At 38.5% G+C, this 26,666-nt stretch overlaps 1 protein-coding gene across 1 annotated transcript in view; it reads left to right on the forward strand.

Moving 5' to 3' along the window:
* LOC105523974 (schwannomin-interacting protein 1) overlaps positions 1-26,666 on the forward strand; it is an 833,968-nt gene that overhangs the window by 147,229 nt on the left and 660,073 nt on the right. Inside the window, exon 2 of the mRNA XM_011959051.1 lies at positions 20,514-20,578. Within this exon, the coding sequence (XP_011814441.1) occupies positions 20,514-20,578 (65 nt within the window). The remainder of the gene's footprint in view (positions 1-20,513; positions 20,579-26,666) is intronic.

Consider the following 26,666-nt stretch of genomic DNA (forward strand, 5'->3'; position numbering starts at 1 on the left):
ATCATATAATTAACATAGAACCGTTTTTCAATCTGGCATAAATTAATGGATTTAGGTACTGAGCTTCAAAAGCTGCTATCAACAGAGATATAAGATCAGTAGATCACTATGAACTTCCTGATGGAAGTATACACTACCAGCTAATGCCCCCGCAAAAAGATCAAAGTAGAATCTAATCAAGCTTTTGAACTTAGTTTCTTGTTTAACTTCACCATGAGCATACACTCAGTAAAATCCAGACCGGGAAACTCTACAGGTCAACCTGCTTGAGTTCTTCAGCAAACAAATTATAAGGAAAAGAAAGATAAAGGGAGAATTAAATATATAACAAATTCTTTTTTAAATGGTAAACACAAAACACTGGCAAGGATGCAGAGAAACAGGATAGCCCATGTATTGCTCGTGGGAAAAAAAATAGGTAAAGTCACTCTAGAAAACATTTTAATAATTTATTCTAAAATTAAAACATATAACCCATAAAATTTGGCATTTATCTCGAAAAATAGGAAGTTGTGTTCAAACAAAAATATGTACCTGATAGATTTATAATAAAACTATATCTATTGATAGAAGCTTTATTATAATAGCTAAAAATTGGAAACAACCTAAATGTTCTTCAATGGTTGAATGATCAAGCAAACTGTGACACATCCATACCATGGAATACGACTCAGCAATAAAAAAGGTGCTGTTCATACACATGAAGTGAATGGACCTCCAGAAAATTATGTTATGTGGAAAAGAGTCACCCTCAAAAGGTTACATGATGTATAAATTCACTTGAATATTCTTAAAATAATGAAATCATAGAGATGGAAAAAAAGAGTATATTTACTAGATGTAAGGATTTGGGAAAGGAGGGGCAGTTATGGCTATAAAGGGGGAGCAGAGGAGCCTTGTGGTAATGGAACAGTTACATATCTTGATTGTAGTAGTTGTTAGCCAAAGCTATGTATGTGATGTAAATTTCATAGCATTATAAACACACACAAATGAGTGAATATATAATTAGTAAAATTTAAATATACTTTGTGAATCGCATCAATGTCAATTTCATGGATTTCATGGTATACTATTAAAGAAAAAAACTTGTCTCTTAGTCACAACACTTCTGACACCAAATATGATGTTTTTTCCACCACCAAGAAATTCTCCAATTCTCTGTAGACAGCAACTGGGTTCATTCAATTCACTGACTGGGTGTAGTCAATTCAATTCTACTGCTATTTACCTAGTGTTAGCGATAGATACCACAAGTTGGAGGGCTCAGTCCAACACTACCCCAACTTCAGATGCCATTCATAAATTCCAAGTTGCCATCTCTACTTCTGCCTGACCAGCCACAAACCGGGGATTCCCACAATTCCCTCCTCATGTTTGATATTTGCTGTAACAGCTCACAGAATTCATGATTGGTTTACTATAAAGAACACAATTCAGAAATAGCCAAATAGAAGAAATGCATAGGGCAAGGTATGTGGGAAGGGATGTGGAGCTACCATGTCCTATCCAGGCATGCCACCCTCCAGGCACCTCCAAGTGTTCACCAGCCCTTCACATGCCATTTTTTAGGGGTTTTATGGAGGTTCCATTATCTAGGCATGATGGATTAAGTTATTGACCACTGGTGATTGAACTCAATATCCAGTCCCTCTCCCTCTCCAGAGGTTGGGGGTGGGGCTGAAAGTTTTAATCCTCTACTCACATGGTTGGTTCCTCTGGCAACCAGCCCTCATCTTGAAGCTATGTAGGGCCCCTGGTGCCAGTCATCTCATTAGAATACTGAAAGACACACTCATCACTGTGAAGATTCCAAGCATCTTAGAAGTTCTTATGTATGGAGCCAGGAACTAAGACCAAATATTATAATGAAAGATGCTCTTATCACCCCTATCACTCAGGAAACAATGAGGGTTTTAGGAGCTCTGTGTCAGGAACCACGGGAAGAGACCAAATATATATTTCTAATTATATCACAACTACAGTTATGCAAGATGCTAATATTGGGGAAGGAGGAGTAAAAGGTGTGTGGGACCATCCTGTAAATTTCTGGAACTTCTGCAAATCTATAATTTTAAATAAAAAGTTTTAGAAATGGGTAAGACTAAATAATAACATTTCAGGATGCCCAGTTGGGTGAGAAAAGTATGGAGAAATGTAAGAAAGTGGTTGCTTTGTAAGTTGTGATTCTGATTAGTTCTGGAGAAAGGGAGGCAAGTGTAATCAGGATAGGGCATATGAAAGGGCTTGTGACATATTTGGCAAAGTTCTATTTTTTGACTTGGGTGATGGTCACAGGAGTTTACCTTATGACTTACCAAGCTATACGTGTTTTATGTAAGTGTTGTATGTTGTATTGTGTGTGTTGTATCCATGTGCATGTATGTGTACATTCTCTAAATTTGCTTTTGTTTGTGGAGCAGAGGTGAACAGGACGCCGTTTCAGCACACACGGTAGATTGCTTTCAGCTAATACCAGACAGCTGCTGAAATCAGGAGGCTTAATGAGATGGTGCAATGCTCTTAGGTTTATGTCTTTGCATTAACAGGGAAAACCTCCAAATGATCCAGGTTTAAGTAATGGGATGCTTTCTAAATTGTTATAATTAGATAATTTTGGTAGCAACGAACACAGAAAATGCCATGTTTCACCTTGAGAATGCATGTTTTTAAAGATATCAGGAAATTCATAGGTTTGGCTATGGCAAATTATAATCTTATGAATTTGCAATTATCATAAATTATTTAGCCACCATGAAACTGTAGATAATTGGATTCCAAGGTCTATCAAAGCTTGTAACTACTTATATTGATATTTTTGAGACCTGTTTACCTCGAGTAAGCATCTTTATTGTTTTATGTAGGGGATGGTAGGGTAAAATATCAAGATTATTTCCCTTAAGGGGATATCCAAGAATGCATTTGGCTTCGTTCAAGTTACATCTGGGTAAATACTGGAAGTTATTATAATGGACTCCAAATGTGACACTATGGATTCAATGACTGTCTCCACACCTCAGAACTTCAAAGCTGCTGATGGCAGAAAATAGCCAGGTCTGGAATGGACTCTCAACAAATATTAGCTAGACGGAGCCTATTGTATGCATCAGGTTTCCCTTGCTAATTTTGGCTAGAACATTCCTCAAAGAGGATTATTCCAGAGATCTACATAGCAAAGGAGAACCTTTACGAAAAGACTATGTTGTAAATGTTTTATCGAAGAAGGAATGCATTTTCAGAAAAGCCTTTCCAATACAGGTGAGAACATGGATGTTGCAGAGAATACAGGATGCAATCCTCAATTTGAAGACTTTACAGATATTAAGCATGACAATTTTGCATTGAAGAGAGCGGGGTAAAGAACGGTCTGCAAGACAATTTAATATAAATAGGGAGAAGAGAGAAGAGTAGTCATCAGGCTGGGGATGAGAGCTTTAGTGAGCTGTGTACTGCGGGGTTAGCACTATGATTCTAGGCAATTCTGAATAGTAGAGACTCCATTCCATGTTCTGTTCCAATAATTTCTTACTCCATCTCTTTCCCTCCTCATTCTCTACCTTTAGAAAACCAAGTATTTTCCCCCTGGTTATTTCCACTTGGTTTTTAGATAACAATTGTGTCAATATCTTGAGCACATGGAGATTACATGTCTAAAAGATGTAATAGTAGTTTTAATAGCAGAAAGCTCAGCTGAGATTTAATTTCCTCTTTGGGATGTAGGCATTCTTTCTGAACATGCTGCTGTAACTGTCTGAAGAAAAACATACCAGTCCTGACATATCTCAGTTTAGAATAAAATACCTCTCCTTATCAGTGTTGTTCACCCACTTGTTATGAAGCAATTTGGGGCAATCACTAAGATTATGAAACATAATGGTGCACTAATGGGGAATTTCACAATGAGCAGAATAAAGTCATTGGGAATTTCTTGTTGACTTTAAAAAGTGATGGTCTGTTTACATAAACCTAGTATTTTCCCTTTGGTGTTGGTATCTGTATAAGAAAATTAATGTGTGGTTTAGAATGGATAAATCTATAGAAGAAAGACTTAATCTTCTGCACAATCTACCTTTGATGTTACTAGACATGATGAGGTACTCAATTGTTGTTAATAGATTATAATATGCAGGGGGTAAATGGATCCTCTAATCCACAATGCTGTTATAGCCTCATCACATGACAAAGTAGATTTGGCCACACTGTCTTTTGTTTTCTTATCTGTCTGCCTGCCTTGTCTCTGTCTCTGACAGTGAATGTCATTTTTACTGAATAAGCCTCTAATCCACACCCTGGAATTTTACATTTTAACTTTGGTGGCATTTCCATCACTCTTTCCACATTCTGCACACAGGCATGCCATTTCATTCGGCCAATAAGGAGCAATTCCCCAGCAGTGAGCCCATGGGTCCACTCTTAGCCTTATCTTGGCCCTCTCTAGAATGGAGCTTTTTCAAGCTCCTTTGTCATACATACAACAGTTAGGCTTATTTGATCTCATTCTGTCCTGAATGTCAAAATGTTTAAGTCGGTTTTTGCATAGAAACAGTCTTCAACAACTCCTTTTCTTCTCTCTGGTTATATTGGGCCTTTCAGGCTGCAGGAAGATAGGGGCTGTGTCTTCTTATTAGCTTCCCCTTCCACTGCCATCGTAGACCCATCCGTAGCACAGTGTCTAACACTTGATTACGTTTTTGTTAAACAATGAATGGAACAATGATTAAATGACTAAAAGTTTTCTTGCTTGTGCCCCTTTTTTTCATATTCTTTCTCAACTTCTGTTTTCAATGTCATGCTTTCTGTGTTGTGGCTTCTACTCAACTCCACAGTTTCCTCCTCCTCCCTCTCCTCCCTCTCCTCTTCTCCTTCCTCCTCTCCCTTCCCCTCCTCCTCTCCCTCCTCCTTTTTTTCTTTTCCTTTTTCCGGGTTAAAGTTGCTTGCCACCTCAACCACAGTTTTGTTATTTTTTTAAAAAATTCAGCTTTTAGATACAGGGTGTGCATGTGTAGGATTGTTACATGGGTATATTGGACCCAGGTAGTAAGCATAGTACCCAACAGGTACTTTTTCATCCCATGTCCCTTGCCTCCTTCCCTCCACCCTCTTATAATCTGCAGTGTCTATTGTACCTATTTATGTCCAGGTATGCTTAATGTTTAGCTCCCACTTACAAGTGAGAACATGCAGTGTTTGGTTTTCTATTCCTGCATTAATTCTCTTAGGATTATGGCCTCAACTCCATCTAGGTTTCTGCAAAGGACATGATTTCATTCTTTTTTATGGCTGTATAGTATTCCATAATGTGTATACACCACATTTTCTTTATCCAATCTGTCACTGATGGGCAGCTAGGTTAATTCCATGTCATTTCTATTGTGAATAGCATGGCAATGAACATACACAATGAATATGTGTCTTTTTTGATTTTTTTTTTTTTTTTTGAGAGGGAGTCTCGCTCTGTCACCCGGGCTGGAGTGCAGTGGCCGGATCTCAGCTCATTGCAAGCTCCGCCTCCCGGGTTTACGCCATTCTCCTGCCTCAGCCTCCAGAGTAGCTGGGACTACAGGTGCCCGCCACCTCACCCAGCTAGTTTTTTGTATTTTATAGTAGAGATGGGGTTTCACCGTGTTAGCCAGGATGGTCTCGATCTCCTGACCTCGTGATCCACCCGTCTCGGCCTCCCAAAGTGCTGGGATTACAGGCTTGAGCTACCACGCCCGGCCATTTTTTGATATTTTTAATGAATATCTATTGGATATTCCTCTTAACACTTAAGTTATTGCTGTGTGCACTTAAGAATTATGCTGAATGCTAAAATTTATGATACTTGATGTATCCAGGAGATCATAATACAAGCTCCGAAAACCCAGCATCTACTGGGTCTGATAAGCAATCAAGTGTAGAAATGAACTTTCCCTTCCCTAAGTACAGTGATGCCTGCTTTGTACAATCTCACATAGAAAGAAGGCATTAGACATACATGGATTTCACCTTCCTCCCTGACAAGCAATGAGGAAATATAATAAAGGCCTATGGCATTTAAAAGAAGAATGCTACCTTCACAAATACTTTTTAAAAAACTTTATCCATTGTTAATAGAACTCACACTATTACATATTTTCTAGCCATATTAATTTTAAAAACACATGATGCTCACTTTCTGTCTTCTCTAGGGTAGTGTTTGTCAAATTCTCTACCTAGAAATCTCAAAGGCAGAAAATAGCGACTGTGTGTATTATTATTGGGGGTGTGTAGGAAAAATAGCCATATTCAAACCTAAATATTATTTGAGGCCTCCTGTTTTAGCTCTAAAATTAATTCAAACTTTGTACTACGTTTTGAAATCATGCTTTCGCTGTTCATGGAGTAAACTTGATATTCTGGGAAGATGTATGCCTGACCACAAGCTCCACATACCCCTAGTTTGTAGCTTGCACGCCCCAGTTGGCCAAACTAGGGTTTGTAAGTTAGAAAGATATTTAGAATTAATGGGAAAAAAGATTCTGCTCCCAACATTTAGGCTATAGTAAGGAGGATCAGACATCGTATATGGGCAACATAAAGGTTATACCCAGCATAGCCACATCCAGCTGTAAGAGTCTGGGGAGTGAAAGCTTACATCAAATGAGGAAACTTCCAGAAATTTCAAGAGGAGACGATATTCCAGGCAGTAGAAACCTTTATATATGTCTTCAGTGAAAATATAGTTTAGGATCTGGTTTTCAGTTTCTTGTTTCTTCCCCCACATCTAGTCTGTGATCACCTTATCTCATTCATGTTTTCTGATAATCACATTCTTATGAATTCTTTTATTTCCTGCAAGCTAGGAAATAATAAAATTAAGCTTGTTTAAGAATCGTTCCTTTTGATGTGCTGCTGGATTCAGTTTGCCAGTATTTTATTGAGGATTTTTGCGGATTTTTGCGTCGATGTTCATCAGGAATATTGGCCTGAAACTTTCTTTTTTTTGTTGTGTCTTTGCCAGGTTTTGGTATCAGGATGGTGCTGGCCTCATAAAATGAGTTAGGGAGGAGTCCCTCTTTTTCTATTTGTTTGGAATAGTTTCAGAAGAAATGGTACCAGCTCCTCTTTGTACCTCTGACAGAATTCGGCTGTAAATCTGTCTGGTCCTGGGCTTTTATTGATTGATAGGCTATTAATTACTGCCTCAATTTCAGAACTTGTTATTGGTCTATTCAGGGATGCGACTTCTTCCTGATTTAGTCTTGGGAGGGTGTATGTGTCCAGGAATTTATTCATTTCTTCAAGATTTTCTAGTTTATTTGCGTAGAGGTGTTTATAATATTCTTTGATGGTAGCTTGTATTTCTGTGGAATCAGTGGTAATATCCCCTTTATCATTTTTATTGTGTCTATTTGATTCTTCTCTCTTTTCTTCTTTATTAGTCTAGCTAGCAGTTTATCTATTTTGTTGATCTTTTCAAAAAACCAGCTCCTGGATTCACTGATTTTTTTGAAGGATTTTTTTGTGTCTCTAACTCCTTCAGTTCTGCTCTGATCTTATTTATTTCTTGTCTTCTGCTAGCTTTTGAGTTTGTTTGCTCTCGCTTTTCTTGTTGTTTTAATTGTGATGTTAGGGTGTTGATTTTAGATCTTTCCTGGTTTCTCCTGTGGGCATTTAGTGCTATAAATTTCCCTCTAAATACTGCTTTAGCTGTGTCCCAGAGATTCTGGTATGTTGTGTCTTTGTTCTCATTTATTTCTGCCTTAATTTCCTTATTTACCCAGTAGTCATTCAGGAGCAAGTTGTTCAGTTTCCATGTAGTTGTGTGGTTTTGAGAGAGTTTCTTTCTTTCTTTTTTTTTTTTTTTGAAATGGAATGTCTCACTGTGTCACCCAGACTGGAGTGCAGTGGTGTGATCTCAGCTCATTGAGTGAGTTTCTTAATCCTGAGTTCTAATTTGATTGCACTGTGGTCTGAGAGACTGTTTGTTATGATTTCCATTCTTTTGCATTTGCTGAGGAGTGTTTTACTTCCAATTATGTGGTCAGTTTTAGAGTAGGTGCTATGTGGTGCTGAGAAGAATGTATATTGTGTTGATTTGCGGTGGAGAGCTCTGTTAGCTCTGTCTGTTAGGTCTGCTTGGTCCAGAGCTGAGATCAAGTCCTGAACATACTTGTTAATTTTCTGTCTTGTTGATCTAATAATGACAACAAGATTGTTGTGGGGTGTTAAAGTCTCCCACTATTAATGTGTGGGAAAGAATCATTCCTAAAGAGGGCTTTAAATGAAAACTTTCAGGTCAAATAGGTGGGGTTTGGCTGAGAGCTGTGTGACGGATCTTCTGAGATAGGTAGGACTTAATATCCAGGTAGAGAGATTTGTTCCAATATATAGTGCTCTCCTAGGGACTGCTCTCCAGATAATTGAGGTAATGCTGTGCTATTTAATGATAATATAGACACTGCAATATATTCTACCCTTTTCTTTCTTCTTTAAAAGATTCTCTTATTGAGTTATTTAAACCCACATCTGGACTGATTCATCCCAAATTTTTGAGTTCATGATCTTATTCTGGGTTTTGATGACATGTTTATGTTCCAAGAGAATTAAGTAGGTTGGGAATGGAAAGAGAGGGCATGTCACACAGAACTTGGTATGAAGTTCTGCCAGGTCCAGGGGCTTAGGCTCTGTCTGCTAGGTTGGGGGGCATTGGGGGGTGTCAAGAAAGATTCCAAGGAGTTGACTGTCCTGATGAGTTCGGCATTTCAGGTTTCTCCTTCTGGCAGGTAATAAGTCTTCAAATAAGGACGGTACAAATAGGTAGTGTTCCAGAGGCCATTTGGCAAAACTGGGTAACTAATGGGAAATGGGTTGAGAGTGAACCAAGAGAAGATACTTAGGTTAACATCCGTGTTTTGAAGAGACTGAGATACATAATAATAAAAATCTATATGATAGTTACAATGACTAATGTCATCGAGCACCTGCTATTTGCCTGGTGCAAGACTGAATTTTTAATCAAGCTTTGAAATTTGGTTCAACTAGTGTCCCCATTTTACAGATGATAAAACTGAGTCACAACACCCAAGATTACACAGGAATGGAGCCAAGCTGGGTACCACAGGAATGAAAAGACAAGTAAGACGTAATTGCTATCTTCGGTGTGACACTTAAGGAATCTCTCTATGGATGATCAGTACTTTAGAGTACACAAAACACTTTTAAATATGTTATTTTAGTTAATCCCCACATAGTACTGTGTAGTAGGCTTTGCCATCATCATCTTACATATGATGAAACTGAGATCTAAAGGGAAGGAGTTGCTTTCTAAGATCAGATAGTAATTAGGTGACACATCTAATTTAAATGATAAATCTGAGCACTTTGCAGAACATTACAACTTCTTTACAAATACCATGGGTGAGATACTGCTGCTACTCACACTGGTGTAAGTCCCAAGTCATTCATGGGAAAAGAGTGCGGATGACACAGTTTAGATTCTGGGATCAGACTGCTTATTATATTGGCACCTCATTTCCGCTATAAGACCTTGGACGAGTTACTTAATCTCCTAAGTATGTTTTCTTATCCAAGAAATGAGAATAATAATGGCATCTTTTTCTATTTTTATAAGGCTTCAGTGATAATTTTTAAGAGATAATTCATGCAACATGCCTGGAGCCTAGTAAAAGTCAATTAATGTTAGTAGTAATAAAAATAGTTCAAAGAAATGACATAGAATTAGTTGCAGAAGGAAATACTAAAATGTATAGAATCACATTTCAAATGAATTTTGAAGAATTTCAGAAGGTATAAGAGAACCAATCCTGTGGCTAGGGAGTTAAGAATGTTTTTAATTCTGAAGATTGTTTTTGTTTAAGTTAGCAGTAGGGTTTATGAGCAGAAGAGTTAAATTATTGGAGATGGGCCAGGCACAGTGATTCATGTCTGTAATCCCAGCACTTTGGGAGGCCAAAGCAAAAAGATTGCTTGAGGCCAGGAGATTGAGACCAGCCTGTACAACCCTGTCTCTACACTAATAATAATAATAATAATAATGTTTTAAGTAGTTGAATATATACTTAAAGAAAAGCAATTAGGAAGCACAATGAAATAGTCCCAGAGAGAAGAATCAAGGCCCTGAACAAGGGTGATAGTGGAGGCGATAGAAAGGGGGAGATAGATCAGTATGAGGGGCTGCAGGGCATTTTGGGAGCTCTTCCCAGCATGCATTTGGATTGCTTCCTCACAACATCACTTGGTAAATGCATAGGAAATGCAAACTCATTTTCTAACCCGGCTAAGCAAAAAAGTCTAATCTGGATGGTGTTTGCTACACTACAACAAAATGCATTCCAGAATCAGGTATAAACAATTTGGGAGTTACATGTTGTTCTGATTGCTTGCACTTTGTTTTTGTCCTTTGGTGCAAGAAACCCAGAGTTGGTGTATGGATTCACGTATCCACATTTGTTGTTCTGTCTGCATTCTGAGAGGGTGTTTATTTATTGGCTTCTGTGCTTATTTGTACTTGTGTTCTCATCTTGAAGCATGGTCTCTAGGATAATTTTCTCAGAAAGCAGAAACATATGAAATGTAAAAATATCTACACCCTTGTGCCTATACCTATATTTTGATCTCAGTTGAATTTTTATAGTTGTCCTGCTGTTAAGCTGAATTAACATTGAGCAAAGAGACCACTTACAAAATTTTACTAGTAGTGTTTCAATTTCTTGTATCCTAGATTTAATGGAAGTGCTTAGACATTTTGTAAGGAGCTGGTTCTTCATTCTATAATGATAGTTTTTGAATGTCATGATCTAAAACCAGCAAAAGTTTTGAGACCATGTACTACCTATGGAAAGGAGAGAGGGATATTGAAGCCTGAAGGTTATTTTCCAAAATAGCACTGGGCTGGTTTATCCTGTCTGAACAATCCTGGATCCAGTGCGGGTGGATTGCAGTTTGCTGGTGCTTATTCAGATTAGGGCAAAGAGCTGGCTTGAATGATCTGGCTGTAAGTGTACCCTTCCAGATCCTCTTGGAGGATCTCAGAGACTGAAATTATCTCAGATTCAAGGTTACCAGGGACAATGACTTAACCAGTTAAAATTAGATTTGTACTTACTATGTTTCCACTTAGATTGAGTGTTTGACATTTTCATACGTGGCAGGCAAAAGCTTTTATGTCCTAATGTTTATGAACGTAACCTGGTTGGTCAAACAAGAATAAAGAATGAGCTATCACAACAATTTTCAATTTTCATAGGCATATCTTATGTTTCTAAGTTTCTAAGTTTACAATATATGAGGCAGCTAATATTAATAATAAGTCCACTGTCAGCAAGTGTAGTAAGGCACAGGACTATCTCACTCAGTCATTACTGTTGTAAGATCACAGTCCCTCTGAATCTCACTGGACATTCAAAATGTCCTTAAAGTTTTAGAAACAGGCAAATCTCTTTTTAAGTCTACTACCTCATGTATGCTTCATGTGCCCATAACTTAACTGAATGAATCCTTTAAATGAGCTGTTGATGTCCTATTTGCAATTTTTTTCCTCCCAAAGAAATTCGTGTTTAGCTGCAAGGTAACTTCCCTTTGTGAAATTTGCAGGTTTGCCAGCCATAGAAAATATTAATGCATAATATATAAACAAAATGTATACTCCTTTTGCAAACAAATGGCAAAAGAAAAACAAGGAATTTAGTCCTTGCTTTCCAAAGGGAGAATACATGAATCTTGCATTTTTATTTTTGATGCCTTTTTACCTTTAAATATATGAGATGACTATTAATGCCCATATTCACAGCAGGGATAGAAGGGAAATGGCAGTAAATTGTAAAGCACATTTACATTATAACAAGGCCTGTGGAAGCACTGTAATTCACACAGTTATTTCAACAGAGGTTTGGACTCCCTCCAATTTAATTTTCTGAAGTTGGGCTGTGCGGCTGGGTCATTCCTGGTCTAATCTGGGAAATGTATCTCTTAAGGCTGTGGATCAGAATTCCAGCCTCCCAGCTGTCACCAAGGAGCATCATTTACAGCCACTGAGGTCCGAGGGCAAAGCGTCAGAATCACTTAATGTGAACACAGCAGCCTAGCTAGCTTCATAAATTCTGTTGCAAAGAGCAATAATCAATATTTCATGTTTAATGATGCAGAGCTAAAATTACTATAGATTTTATGTCTTCTACTTTTCCAAATTATGCAAACATTAGTAACCCCTTTTTTAGTGCCCTTATTACACTTCCATTAAAAAACAGATGGAGGGGAGCGGGTGAGGAAGCCTGGTAATATATAATGAAATTATTGAATAGTCAAAAGCATCAAAAGTGATTCTGGTTTTTAATTTTTGTTAAATAGTTGCCCTTAGGTTAATATATAATTATTTCCAATACGAAAAAAACCTGATTTATGCAAGTGGCACAGGTTTTGTCACCCATAGCTACACAGTGAAGTAAATTGCAGATTGGTTTCACATTTTAAGTTAACTTAAATGCTCTGGGATATGCTAGGATTAAATGGTCATGATGTAAGTCAGAAAAGTTAAAAGGTTGGCATTTAGAAACAAGTGAACAAGTGTACTTTAGAGAAAAAGCAATTTTGATTGGATTTCTTATTTTAAACCTGTCCAAAGAACATACACTGCTTGTTTAGACAATGGAAGTGGTAGAGATTGAAAAAGGAGGAAAAACAAAAAACAAACCAGAACAGTGTTTTATTATTGGGCAGGTCAAGAAGCTGACTAAGCAGCCACAGAGATGGGCTTGTCTAACGTCTTAGCTATTCCACTGTCTGTGACAGAAGAAAAACCTCCAGGATTGAGACAGGAGGGTAAAGCCAGACACAAAAGGATAAAATTCAATATCCACCATTCATTCTAACGGTTCACACCCAAGTTACTTTAGAACAACTTTTACAGCACTGGGAAGCCTGGAAAGTAGGCAACAATTTTTCACCATAACAAAGTAGCCTAGATTCCTTTGCCACTCATAACACAGACTTCATTTGGAGAAATGGGATTAAGGATTCTGGAATGCTGTGTGTCTGGATTGTACTTGAATAATTTAGCTTGTATTTTGTAGAGAGGTCTAGCCTACATTTAAAAGAAAAGAAGTAAATAGAGCATAGTAGAAATTGTCCTGTTATTTGGTGAGTCAAACTGAACCAGAAAGCTGGGTTCAGGTCCTTGAGTAGTGACAGCTTCTCCTATAAAGATTAGTCATCAAACACACAGGTTCTTCTGGTAAATAATATGATTAATTAATGTGATTAGCTAAGTTTATTGGTTTATAGAAAAAGAATTGCAAAAACAGGACAAACAAAAGAAACTTAGGATTCTTGAAGCATATCAACCTGGATTCAGGGACAGCTCATGTAAAAGGGCAACTGAGAGTTTAATGAAGTGACTGTTCACATAGATGTGGCAGAGTAGAGGAGAAGCCACAAGGAAGAAGGAAGCATCTGGGGTTATCAGTAGTTGGAGGGGGAAAAGGAAGGGAGAGGAAGGAAGGGTAGGTCTTTGAGGGATGAGAAAATGGAGCAGTTATGGAAATATGCACTATCCTGTGGGAAAGGCCACTCTGTGGAAACTATGGCCATTAGTTATGTCCAACCTATGCTCCAGCAAGAGAGGAGAACAAAGAGAAAAAATATTCCAACTTCTTTCTTCTGCTATCCTCTGGGCTCATGCCAGTGCCTGCCTCTGCTCAAACATTCCCCAAGGCCATAGAATAAAGGGCCTAATAGATAAAGTCCAAAATTATGAGCCTCTCAGGCCACAGCAAAGAATGGAGAAGAGTAAAGACTGTATCTGACAGGCAGATAATGATCAGCAGAGGATATAAAATTACTTGGGATTTTTTGGACCATTAAGCTACTAAAGTTTCTTTTCATGTTAGTCAGAATAACACATTCATTTATTCAACAGATAATATCAAGCACCTTTTCAATAACTCATTTTGGGAACAGGCACATCAAAGTGAATAAGTTACCATCCCTGACCTTGAAGAGCTGAGTGGGGGAGGCAGGTAAAGAGTAAATACTAAAAATAGAGATCACCAGAGGTTGCAGAGGAAGGAGGGTGGGGTACCCAACTTTCTTGTTGGGTTAGAAATATCTGTTTGGAGGAGCGGAAAATTGGGGTCTTCCTGAAAGAAGAATGGTGTGCATCAGTAGAAGAGTTAGAGGCATGCTTCACTGAAATGTCCAGTGGGCATGTGATTTCTGGGATTTTGTGATGAATCATTTGACCGGGCTCAGAGAAGAAGTGTGTGTAGGGGCCAATGAGGTGGAGTGGGGAGAGGCGGGCTGGGCCCTGTCACACAGACCTTGGCTGAGGAGTTTGGAATCTATCCTGACAGCAATAGGGAGCTAGTAGAAAAATGGCATTGGTTTCTAGTAAGAAAATGGTATTGCCAGATATAAAATCAGAGACAAATGAGACTAGTAAGAGAAACAAATGATGGGATAGATCTATTTGTATATGCTTTTAATAGTAAAATAAAACAAAGCTTTCTCAAAGGATTAAACTCTGAGTGAAGATCTGTGGAGTAATTTGACTTGCTTATCCATCTCTGAGAAAATGAGGACATGGTTTGGAACTTCCAGGCCAATTGAATTGAAGTGTTTTTGTATAGTTAGCTTAAATAACCAAATGATGAAATCAATCCTCCAAATTGTCAGCAGAGCAGCTGCTCAGAAAGCTCTTGTTAGTCATTGACCTTATGTTTAATATGATTTCCTAGAATGGGGATAGTCAGATATTGAATAAAGTACTGCATCAAAGCCCTCCCCACCCAGCAAGCTTTCTGCAATGAAATATCCAAGGAAAGGAGAGTGGCTGGCACAAATTGCAAAAAGGCTTTTCTTTATGCCTGCTAAGTCCCCAGAGAAAAAAGAATAGAAGAAAGCATGCCACAGCCACATCTTGGAGAAGAAAGTGGCAGGACTGGCAGTAGCTCCATCCCCTTTCTAATCATGATGCAGGGGGGGAAAAAATTACAACATAAAAATTCATCTTTGGTTTTTAAGAATAGTTAAGATTTCTCATTCAAACTATTTCCTTGCTATATCAAAGCAGCTTCAAGTCTGATCATTTCCAGTCCTGCACCGCATAATGACCTTTGGTCAATACTGATCACATATACAACCCATAACAACAAAACATTACGAAGGTTGCAATACAATATTTTTACTGTACTTTTTCTAGATTTGGATATGTTTAGATATACAAATATTTACCATTGTGTTATAATTTTCTTACAGTAACATATGCTTTATAGGTTTGTAACCCAGGAGCAATAGGCTGTATCACATCACCCAGGTGTGTAGTAGGCTATACCATCTAGGTTTGTGTAAGCCTACTCTCTGATGTTCACACAATGATGAAATCTCCTAATGACAAATTTCTCAGGACATATCCCTGTTATTAAGCAACACATGACAATATATGACCTCGATTTGTTACTTATGTCATTGAAGGTGAGGTGTGATATGATTTTAAAAAATTAGGTAGGAGGTGTAGGGGAAAATAGAGGATAAATGTGGAGGCTTATTCTTAGAATATGGAACCAGAGTCGAGAGGGCTAAAGAGTAAGTTTTATACTGAAAATAAAATGTCATGTTAAATATTGCAAAGGATAATCTATCTATCATCTCTCTCTTTCTACCTATTATAATTACTCTTTCACTTACTATAAATATTACAAATGTAATAACAGAGTTAAAACAAATATAAAGATGTTTATAAATCAGGTAGTTAAAGAGGTGAGGAATAATCGTTCTAACTGCCTAAAAAGAATCCTTGTAGCAATTAAATATTTAGTTTTGCTTAAGCTTCTACCAGCCAAAGCAAAACAAATGACTTCATTAAGACTTTTAAGTTGTTATTGTTGATGAAAAGTAGTGTACTATTACATCAAAAGGGGCAAATATACCCTACTACTAAATTCTAAATTGTATTTCTCTTTCATTCCATTATATAAAAAGAGGTCCAGTAGCAAAATAGACAGTGTTTTATATACACCCTGTATAATAGATCTCAATCCCTACCTCACCACAACATACATAAAAAGTAATTCACGGCCAGGCACCATGGCTCACGCCTGTAATCCCAGCACTTTGGGAGGCCAAGGTCCAGCACAACAGGAATGCACCACTACACCTGGCATTTTTTTTGTATTTTTTAGTAGAGATGGGGTTTCACCATGTTGGCCAGGCTGGTCTTGAACTCTAGACTTCAAGTGATCCACTTGAATCTAGTGAATGGAGGCAATGAAACACAAATATATTATGAAGTGATGAAGATCATGAAGAAGTGAATAAGAACATAAAGCACGGTAAATATACAATAAGTAATGGGTGATGTTTTAGAGAGTTCAATCAAGGAAGGCTTTTTTGAGAAGGCAATATTTGAGCAAACACCTGGATGAAGTGAGGAAGCCATGTGAGGGTAATGTTGATTGTAATTGTGCACAGAATTAATGTTCTCTGTACGAGGAACAGCAAAGATAAATGATCTAAAAGGGAGCAACCGTGGCTGTTTCTGAAACACCCCAAGACCAGTATGGCTAGATCAGTGTGAGTTGTATGTATAGAGGGTGGTAGGAAATGAAGTCAGAGAGATAGGTGGGGGTTTGTATTACGTAGGGTTCTATAGGCCATGGTGATGAGTTTGGATTTTATTCCAAAAGTGATGGAAAACCACTGAATTATGAAGAGGAAAATATCACTTATCTACATTTGTTTAACTATGATGAATCAATAAATTAGCAGGTTGGTCTTCTTGCATGACAAGTATGTTCAGATGATGGTAGATCAGAGTTGAAGTAGCAGCTTCATGGTTTCATCAGGGTCCCACACACCTTCTGTCTTTCTATTTTATTAACTTTAATGTGTGGTTTTCCTCCTTATAGGCACAATAGCTTTTGCACTCTGGATTTCATTACTATGATCTCGGCAGGAAGAAGAAGGAAGACCAAACATTAAAAGCCACAGGCCAGCTAACTGTTTTTTTTTTTTTTTGGTATCAGAAAAACAATAGTTTATACAGAAGCCCCATTTAGTAGTCTTATGCTCATATTCATATGGAGAAAAATTGATCTCAATTCTTACCACACACCATACACAAAAATTAATTTACTGTACCCCTAAATGTAAATGAACTATACATTTTCCAAGAGAAAATATAGGGGACTATATTTGCAATATTGGGGCAGGAAAATATTTCTTAGGATGCAGAAAATACTAAATAACACAAATAAAATAAATCAAAATGAAAAGATTTGTTTGTCAAAATATATTGATTGGGAAGAAATATTAGCAACACATGCATCTGACAAAAGAGTTGTACCCTATAATATATAAAGAACTTCTACTGCTTGAAAAATAAGGCATATAACTCAGTTAAAAACACGTGCAAAAAATACTCAACATTATTAGTTATCAGAGAAATGCAGGTTGAAGTCACAATAAGATACCACAGATCCAGGAGAATAAAGTGAAAAAGACTGACATTGAACGTTGGTGGGAATGTACAGCAGCTAGACTTCTCCTACATTACTGGTTGGAATATAAAATAGTACAATCACTTTAGAAAACTTTGGAAGTTTCTTTAAAATTAGTGTGACCGGGTGCGGTGGCTCATGCCAGTAATCCCAGCACTTTGGGAGGCTGAGGCAGGCGGATCACGAGGTCAAGAGATCAAGACCATCCTGGCTAACATGGTGAAATCTTGTCTCCACTAAAAATAGCAAAAATTAGGTGGGTGTGGTAGTGGGTGCCTGTAGTCCCAGCTACTCAGGAGGCTGAGGCAGGAGAATGGCTTGAACCTGGGAGGCGGAGCTTGCAGTGAGCCACGATTGCGCCACTGCACTCCAGCCTGGGCAACAGAGCGAGACTCCATCTCAAAAATAAATAAATAAATAAAAATAAAAGTTAAACATGTATTTACCTCATGAGGTAGCAATTTCATTCCTAGATATTTACTGAAGAAAAATGAAAACACATCCACAAACACACTTGCACAGCAGACTTGTACAAACAGATTTGCACAACAAAGATCATAGCAGCTTTATTCATACTAGGCCATATGGATATGAAAGCAATTAGAATGCCCATTAACAGGAGAATGGATTATTGTGTATGTATACAATAGAAAACTACTCAGCAATAAAAAGAAATGAGCTACTGATATATGCAACGGACAGCATGGACAAATGTCAAAATACGATGTTGAGTTAATTAAGCTGGACACAATAGATAAATTTATACAAAAGTCTAGAACAGGCAAAACTAATCTACACAGATAGAAATCCAAACAGGGGTGCCTTTGGGATAGGAAAATTGATTGTAAAGGGGCACAAAGGAACTTCCTGGGGATGATAAATGTTCTATATATTGTTTTGGCTGTGGCTCTACCAATGGAAGCATTTGATAAAACTCACTGTATTGTATACTTATAAGGTGCGTTTCATACTTTGTAAATTATACTCCAATTACAAAAGAAAACCCAGGTACTACAAGACCACTCAAGTTGATGTAAGAAGTGACTGATGCAGCCTAACATAGGAAGCAGGGCAATAATTAGAAGATTACCATGGTTGGCTTAGACCAGACTGAGAGGTGGCCAAGTCCCAAATATATTTTGAAAGTGGGGTCACTAAGAGTAGCTCATTGATTGACTATAGATGGTGAGAGGAAGAAATGAGTAAAGTCTTGTTCTTAGGTTTAACTCTTCATAGCTTGGTGAATAGTGATGCCATTTGCTAAAATGAGGAAGAAGCAGTGAAGAAGGAGGTTTAGGTAGGAGGGTATAAGCAGGGATATCAACATTTTGCTTTTGAGCTTGAGATGCTTGTCAAACACGTACATGGAACTGTCAAGTAGGCAGGGTGAATGCAGAAGAGTGAAGTCAGAGAAGAGGTCAGGTACAAATATAAAATAGAAGCTGTGAGACCGGCTGAGATCCCCTGAGGAGTTAAGACAGATAGAGAAGAGGACAGATGACTGAGACTGGCAGCTGGCATGTTTCCAGAGGTTTTGTAAGAGTGGCAAAGATCTGAGGAGCAAAGAGGGTCCCAACTGACCTCCACACCATGTAGTATGTAGCATGTGGGGAAGAAATGGCCACCTCTTAAGAGGACTGCAGGGGAGAGGGTGTGCTCAGGTACTCAGCCAGCTTTTTCATATGCAAAATCCTCTATATACTAGACCTCTTTTCTGAACAATTATTTGCTCTTCTTACTCTAACAAAAACTCAGCTGTCCCAGAACAGTGAGGCATAGTTTAGTTAGAACAACATAATTAAGGGCATATTCAAAGAAGTTGGGGAGATACAGGATTTTGCTGATGACAGAAGTAAAGGACCCATTGGAAAGGTTGGAAGGACTGGGGAGAGGTGAGTGATTAGGCCACATTCTGGAATGCGGTATGGGTTTAAGACATTGCGTAGTGGGAGAGGTGATCTAGGTGACTTGGGTGTCTGGTGGGTTATAAGCATGTAGAGAGACTAGTCCTGATGGTCTTTTGGATGTAATTGAATAATTATTTCTAACTGCGGCTTCCCCTTGGGACTGGTCACTTTGACAGTTTCTGGTAGGGGGTAAGAGGTGTGGTGAATGGTATGGTACGTAGTGTGGCCTCAGGGAATGGTGGTCTTCCCAGGAACAGAGTTCTGTGAGTCTTCCTTAAATCCTGCCATAAGACTGAAGAAGGGAGTCTTACCAGGAATGTGGGTCAAATCCTGTCACACCTCTGTGGTCAGAGAAATGAGATTACAGAGACAACAAATGCCTGGAATTCACGGAAGGTGTGTGTGTGTGTGTGTGTCTGAGCATGTGGGCTATGGAGAAGAGGTTGCCAAGAGTTACTAAGAGACAAGAGAGGATGGTTGCTGAATGGCCAAATGCAGCATGCAGTCATTAGTGTCTCTTACCCAGCAACCAGCAATGACATTACTGTTGAGAAAGTGAATTTGGAAAGAGTGTGGGTGGATCTATGTAAACATATCGAAACTCTGAAAAAAAAATAATAGGAAACATTATCTTTAGTGAGTAAAAAAAAAAATCACACAATTTGAGTGACAATATGCTAATTTGATCAAGGATCATGCTGTATTTTTGTGTGTTTAAACACTTAACCATCACAAAGTCCAGAACTCTTTTTTTTTTTTTTTTTTTTTTTTGAGACAGAGTCTCGCTCTGTCACCCAGGCTGGAGTGTAGGGGCATGATCTCGGCTCACTGCAAACTCCGCCTCCTGTGTTCACACCATTCTCCTGCCTCAGCCCCCGAGTAGCTGGGACTACAGGTGCCTGCCACCACGCTTGTCTAATTTTTTGTATATTTAGTAGAGACGGGGTTTCACCATGTTAGCCAGGATGGTCTCGATCTCCTGACCTTGTGATCCGCCCACCTCGGCCTCCCAAAGTGCAGTCCAGAACTCTTAATGTTGTGTTGTATCAATTTTGCTAACAAGTATGCTTGAATAGTATTGCTCAGAAGTAGCTGGTGATAATTTGTAAGATATATCTTTTCTTTTTCACAGGAAGAACTGAAAAGATCGCAGAATCCTCTAGAACAAGTTAATGATGGAAAATATTTACTTGAAAAGTAAGTAAAAAGTTTAAGTTAAATCATTTGCATGGTTGGAAAGCTTGAGTACAAAAAAAATCTTTCTGGTAAAAATAAGCAAATTGGACAGTTTCTTGTTATCATTGTGGTCAGAGCCCAGAAAGGTGGCTCATTTGAGATATAGGTAGATAAATGTATGACTAGTTGAGCAATGATACGCAAGCTCTACTGCTTAACAGAGTAATACGATGCCTGGAAGATGTTTCTGGTGGTATGTCTGAGGGCTTGAAACTTAACTCTGACCTGTCTTAGTCTTTTAATCAGGGACATTTATAGAAGGCAGGCACAAAATTTGTGAAAAGTACAAAGCTAACACTAAGACTAATAGACTGAACATTCAAATTAACACTACAGAATGGGACAAAATTGAGCTAAGATAAAGCAAAAAGAAGAGATGAAATTGAACAGATATAAAAGTAAACATTTATAATGTACCCTGTACTGTTGAACACTCACAGACACTCCTCATCAAATTCTGATTATAGCCTTTTGATATAGGCATTATTATTTCCATTTCACAGATGAGGAAAAACAGACTCAGAGAGGTTTCAGCAACTCCATGTATACTCAGCTAGAGAGTGGTGAGAATGGGAAATAAACCCAGGTTTTGTTGCCTCCAGAATCCTTGCTCTCAATCACTGGCTGGGCCCCAATGTACTCAGGACCAGTCAAGCCAGTTGGGTGTCATGCTTGGCTCTGGACACTACATTTAAGAATCACATTGACATTCCCAAGAGTATTAGAAAGAGGTCAATTAAAATTGTGAGAGTTCTGGAACCATGTGAAACTACTACAAAGAGCTGAGGATGTGTAGCTTGGAGAAAAGAAGTCTCAGAAGAAATGTAATAGCTATCCTCAAACATCTGAAGGATGTTCCTATAAAAGAGAGGCTAAGTTGCTCTTCCTGCTCCAGAAAATAGAACAAGAGTCAATGAGTAGGATATATGGAGAAACAGCATTGTGACTCAGATAAGGAAAAGATTCTGTAAAAGTTCAGCCTACCCCCAAACAGAATGAACTTTGTTAAGAAGTGAGCCATATAGGGGCAGAAAGGCATCACACCTTTCCTCACTCATTGTAAGGAGCACAGCCAACACTCCTGTAACAAAAGACAGGTTAACAAAAGAAAAGCACAACAAGCTTATTTAATCAGGGTTCTTTATTTTATTTTATTTTTTTGAGATGGAGTCTCACTCTGTCGCCCAGGCTGGAGTGCAGTGGCACTATCTCAGCTCACTGCAACCTCCACCTCCTGAGTTCAAGTGATTCTTCTGCCTCAGCCTCCTGAGAAGCTGGGATTACAAGCACGTGCCACCACGCCGGGTTAATTTTTGTGTTTTTAATAGGGTCAGGGTTTTACCGTGTTGCCAGGCTGGTCTCAAACTCCTGACCTCAAGTGATCCGCCCACCTCAGCCTACCAAAGTGTTGGGATTACAGGCGTGAGCCACTGCGCCCAGTCTATTTAATCAGGATTCTATGTGACTTGGGAGCCTTCAGAAATGAAAACCTGGGGAAAATTGTTCACTTTTATACTTAATTTTGATGAAGAATGGACAGCCCTGTAGAAATGTCATGGGACAAAAAGGAAGGATCTAATATATGAGGTGGGAAAACCCAGCAAGGCTGTCTGTTCACATTCTTCTTAGCCTCTCTGTGCAGCATTCCTTCCTCTTGGGCATGGGGCAAGAACCTCTGGAATGAGGGTCTTAGGACTTTCCATCAGACTAGGTAGGTCAGAGAATTTCTTTATGACCAGATTTTATACAGAAAGGCAGGGGAAGTTTAGAGGAATATTTTTAGATTTTGTAGCTTGTTTGTGGGAGAAGGGTTCTAGTTTCCATGACCTGCCTCGTGGAAGAGGAATTCTGGTTTTTATGACTTGCATCATGGAAGAAAGAGGAGCAGGGACAGAAGGGCAAGAGAAGGTCAGAGAGAAAGAGACTTTGCTTCTAAGGCCTCTTCTCCTTCGGTTCAAAGAACTGAGAATGTCAAACACCATACTTTACAGTACGTGCTGAGCCCCACTAGCTGATAAGATACTGGAAGTGCCCAAGAAGAGTGTAACTGACCATAGATCTGAAATGTTGTTAAAAAATGTCCCGGAAAATGGAAAACTTCGGGTTTGATGCCTCTTTCTATTTTTCTAAGCTTTGTCAGTCTAAACAAAAGATTTAACCACCTTGAGCCCCACTATACTCATCTTTAAAAATGAGAATAGTCGTCTTGACTTGACTGTCTTATTGAGAGCATTAAATGAGACAGCCCATAATAGCCTGATGCCTTCAATGCTGGCTCCTTTCCTTTCCATCTGGGCAACGGTTTGGACAAGACAGTCTCAAAGGTTCATTACATCTGCACGATCCTAAGAATCTGCCATGTCATCACATTGAAAGGCAGTTTCAGCCCTTTGGACAAATGAAGTTTCTGTTCATATATTTTTATTATGCCTGCTCTCGTTAATATGAATAAATAAGAATAAAATAGTAGAATTTCCCTCCACCACCACCATCACTAGCTATGTGTAAACAATACCTAAAGAGTTTTTTGCTGACTCTAGAATGAAGACTTTTCTTTTATAGAGATTAGTGTTGTAATGACGTTAGGCTAAATCAGTGATTTTTCACCTTGGCTGCACTTAGAATCAGCTGGGGAGCTTAATAAAAATGCCCTGGCTTAAGCTCCACCCTAGACAAATTGAATTAGATTCTCAGGGGATGAGGCCCTGGAATCAGTATTTCTTAACATCTTCCTTCATATAGCTCTAACAAGGAGTTGGGATTGAGAACCAGTAGTGTAAATATATTTTAGATTCATCTCACTTATTCAGTAATCTGCTCATGCAGCTTAATTCTCCGAAGACACACTTTCTCTATGATGTTTGGCCCATTTATTTATTATACCTGGCCATGCTGGCTTTTCATTATTGATTTTTTTTTTTGAGATGGGGTCTTGCTCTGTCGCCCAGGCTGGAGTGCAGTGGTGCAATCTCGGCTCACTGTAACCTCCACCTCCTGGGTTCAAGCAGTTCTCCTGCCTCAGCCTCCTGAGTAGCTGGGATTATAGGTGCCTGCCACCACACCCAGCAAATTTTTGTATTTTTAGTAGAGGCAGAGTTTAACCATGTTAGCCAGGGTGGTCTCGAACTTCTGACCTTAGGTAATCCACCCGCTGTGGCCCCCCAAAGTCCTGGGATTACAGACGTAAGCCACTGCGCCCAGCCCATTATTGATTTTGATGTAGGAAATGAAGTTTTTTTTTGTTCTGCTAATTGACCACAATTCTGTATTAAACCTCTCACTAACACCAGCATGTGTCTCTCTCAGCTGTCTGCTCTCAGGATGATATTTGAAAATTAATGATATATATGTGGGCTTCCATCTGCCCTACCCTGCTCTTTCCGCTTTATTATTCAGAGGCCTGAGAAAGCTAAAACCTTTTGGAAATAAGCAGTCTGTTTTGTGTGCTTATTTTTTTTCAATCCTGATTGAGAAATTCCAGCAATGGGAATTAAATATTTCCTTCAAAGCACATGGGCCCATGGGGGTAAACTTTCCTTTCATGCTTGTCCAGGACAGAGAGAAAATAAGCAGTGACCGCCAGCCCTAACAAGTATACCCATTTGCCTGGAATTCTGGAGATTTTTTTGGTCTGTTTCAGGTCAGGACTATGTCCTTGAAAGCTGTCAAATTTGATTGAAAAATTGGTGTACTTTGAGTGAGCAGATTAGGCATTTCGTTATAGCTGCAGCTGACTTAGGTGCTGATGTAAATCATCTCAGCTACTTGAAATGACCATAAGTTAAGTAATAGTGGTGTCAGAACAGTTGATCGGTTATTCCCCCTTGGAACATTACATTTATTCTGAATGTTCAACAGGGTTTTGTGGTAGAGAGTTAGTGTGAAGGGGAGGGAAGCTGCAGCTTCATACTATCTGAGAATATTGGCAGAGCCAATCAAGTGCATTTGTGTACACACACACACACATACACACACACGAGCTTAGCAAAGCTTGGCATGTGCCAATAAACAGAGAAGAGCAATTGGTAAGGCCATTAATTGGAATGCTGCTTATGACTCCATTGTTTATGAAAATCACTTATTAACTTAAGTAAGACCTTAGGCTGACTGCTATATTTTTGTAAATATTAAATCAGCCTGGGTTTCTGGTAGGAGATGTGTGATTGCAAGTTACACATTGTACTGAGGTGTAATCACTTTATTACCCATAGACAATTATTGATGGAATGAACTAAAGCTATCAGATTTAAACCAACAGGTATTGGTAGTTTATAGTTTGGTAAAGATATATAAATTACATCCCCAAATTAGCAAATGTGTTAATATTGTGAAAGTTTTATTTTCTTTATGAAAACATTGGCTCTGTCTTTGTTATGTATCTACAGGCCCTATGATATATAACTTTATTGCTTAATTTGTAATTAATAAGTAACAGAGTCTTAAAGTATCCTTGTCATAAGGCTGCTGTTTCTACAAGACCATACAATTATAAAAATAAGACTTTCTGTGTTAGTCCATTCTCACACTGCTATGAAGAAATACCTGAGTCTGGGTAATTTATAAAGAAAAGAGATTTAATTAACTCATATTTCCACATGGCTAGGGAGGCCTCAGGAAACTTGCAATCTTGGTGGAAGGCACCTCTTCACAGAGCAGCAGGAGAGAGAAGGAGTGCCCAGCAATCGGGGGAAGCCCCTTATAAAACCATCAGATCTTGTGAGAACTCACTATCATGAGAACAGCATGGGAGAAACTGCCCCCATGATTCAATTATCTCCACCTGGTCTCATCCTTGACATGTGGGGATTATTACAATTCAAGGTGAGATTTGGGTTGGGGACACAGCCAGATCATATCAGTTTCTATGCCCACCTACCCAGGATTAGGTTCCTGTGTGCTTCTCCTTTAATAATATCTGTCACACTTGCAAATACTTATGTAATGTTCATGTTCTCCTAGATTGTGAGACCACAGGAACAGGGACCATGTCTAGTGTTTTCACCATTTTATCCTCCATGCTTTGCATCATTCCTGGCACACAGGAGACATTAAATATATGTGTAGAATAAGTGATTAACAATGAATTAGTAATGCACCCTGAATACCAATGGCACAGAATAAACAAGAGTGCTTCTTTGCCCCTCAACAACCAGGCTGAGCAACCCCAAACTATCTTGGGGTGCTGACATCACCTACTTGCCATGTAGGAATTTTTGTGCTCTCCTGTGTTTTCCCTACCGCCTGATCATTCCTTTCTAAAAAGAAAAAAATACATTTGTGATTCTAAGGGATCTCTCCAGCACAATTTTTTTCTTTCTTTCTTTTTTTTTTTTTTTCCCTTTTCTTTACTACCAGTGCAATCTTAGTTCTCATAACCTGGACTATTTGAATAGCTTTCTAACTAGTTTTATTTCACTCTCCTTGCTCACTACCACCACAAATCATCCTTAAACCCTCCATTGATCATATTTCCCTGCTCCAAATGCATGGAGCTCCCTGCTGCAATAGATTATGATCTACAGTGTGAAAAAAATTTGTAAAGTTTTTCACACTGTAGATCATAATCTATTGATGGTTTGTTAAATAAATTTGGTGGGTCACCACTGGCCTTTTAAAAAAGTTTCAAATATAAATCAGAAATCAAAGTACATCACATGTAGTTGGGGAAGTAATGTTTCTTGAAATTTTTGTTACACACACACACACATACACATGCCCCTACTTTACCATATGCATGAGTATTGAATTGGGATGTTGAATATATTACCTATGAAAACTTCAGTCAGTGGGATTAAGTATAATAATCCTGATATTAAAATACTCCAACCAGTGCCTTCTGGTGGAGAGAGCAGTGAGATGTGAGTTTTAATGTGGTTCCTCCTGTACAGTAAATTTAACATAATCTCTGCAAGCTTCAGATTTTTCAGCTCTACAGTGGGGAAAGTGATACTTAGTTAATGGAAGTTACTGTGATAAATAAGATAATGAATATAAAATGTCTATGACAGTGTTTTATACACATTATGGGATCAGTAACTATTAGCTTTCT

The sequence above is a fragment of the Colobus angolensis genome, unplaced genomic scaffold (assembly GCF_000951035.1).
Source record: "Colobus angolensis palliatus isolate OR3802 unplaced genomic scaffold, Cang.pa_1.0 Scaffold48, whole genome shotgun sequence".
NCBI lineage: Eukaryota > Metazoa > Chordata > Mammalia > Primates > Cercopithecidae > Colobus > Colobus angolensis.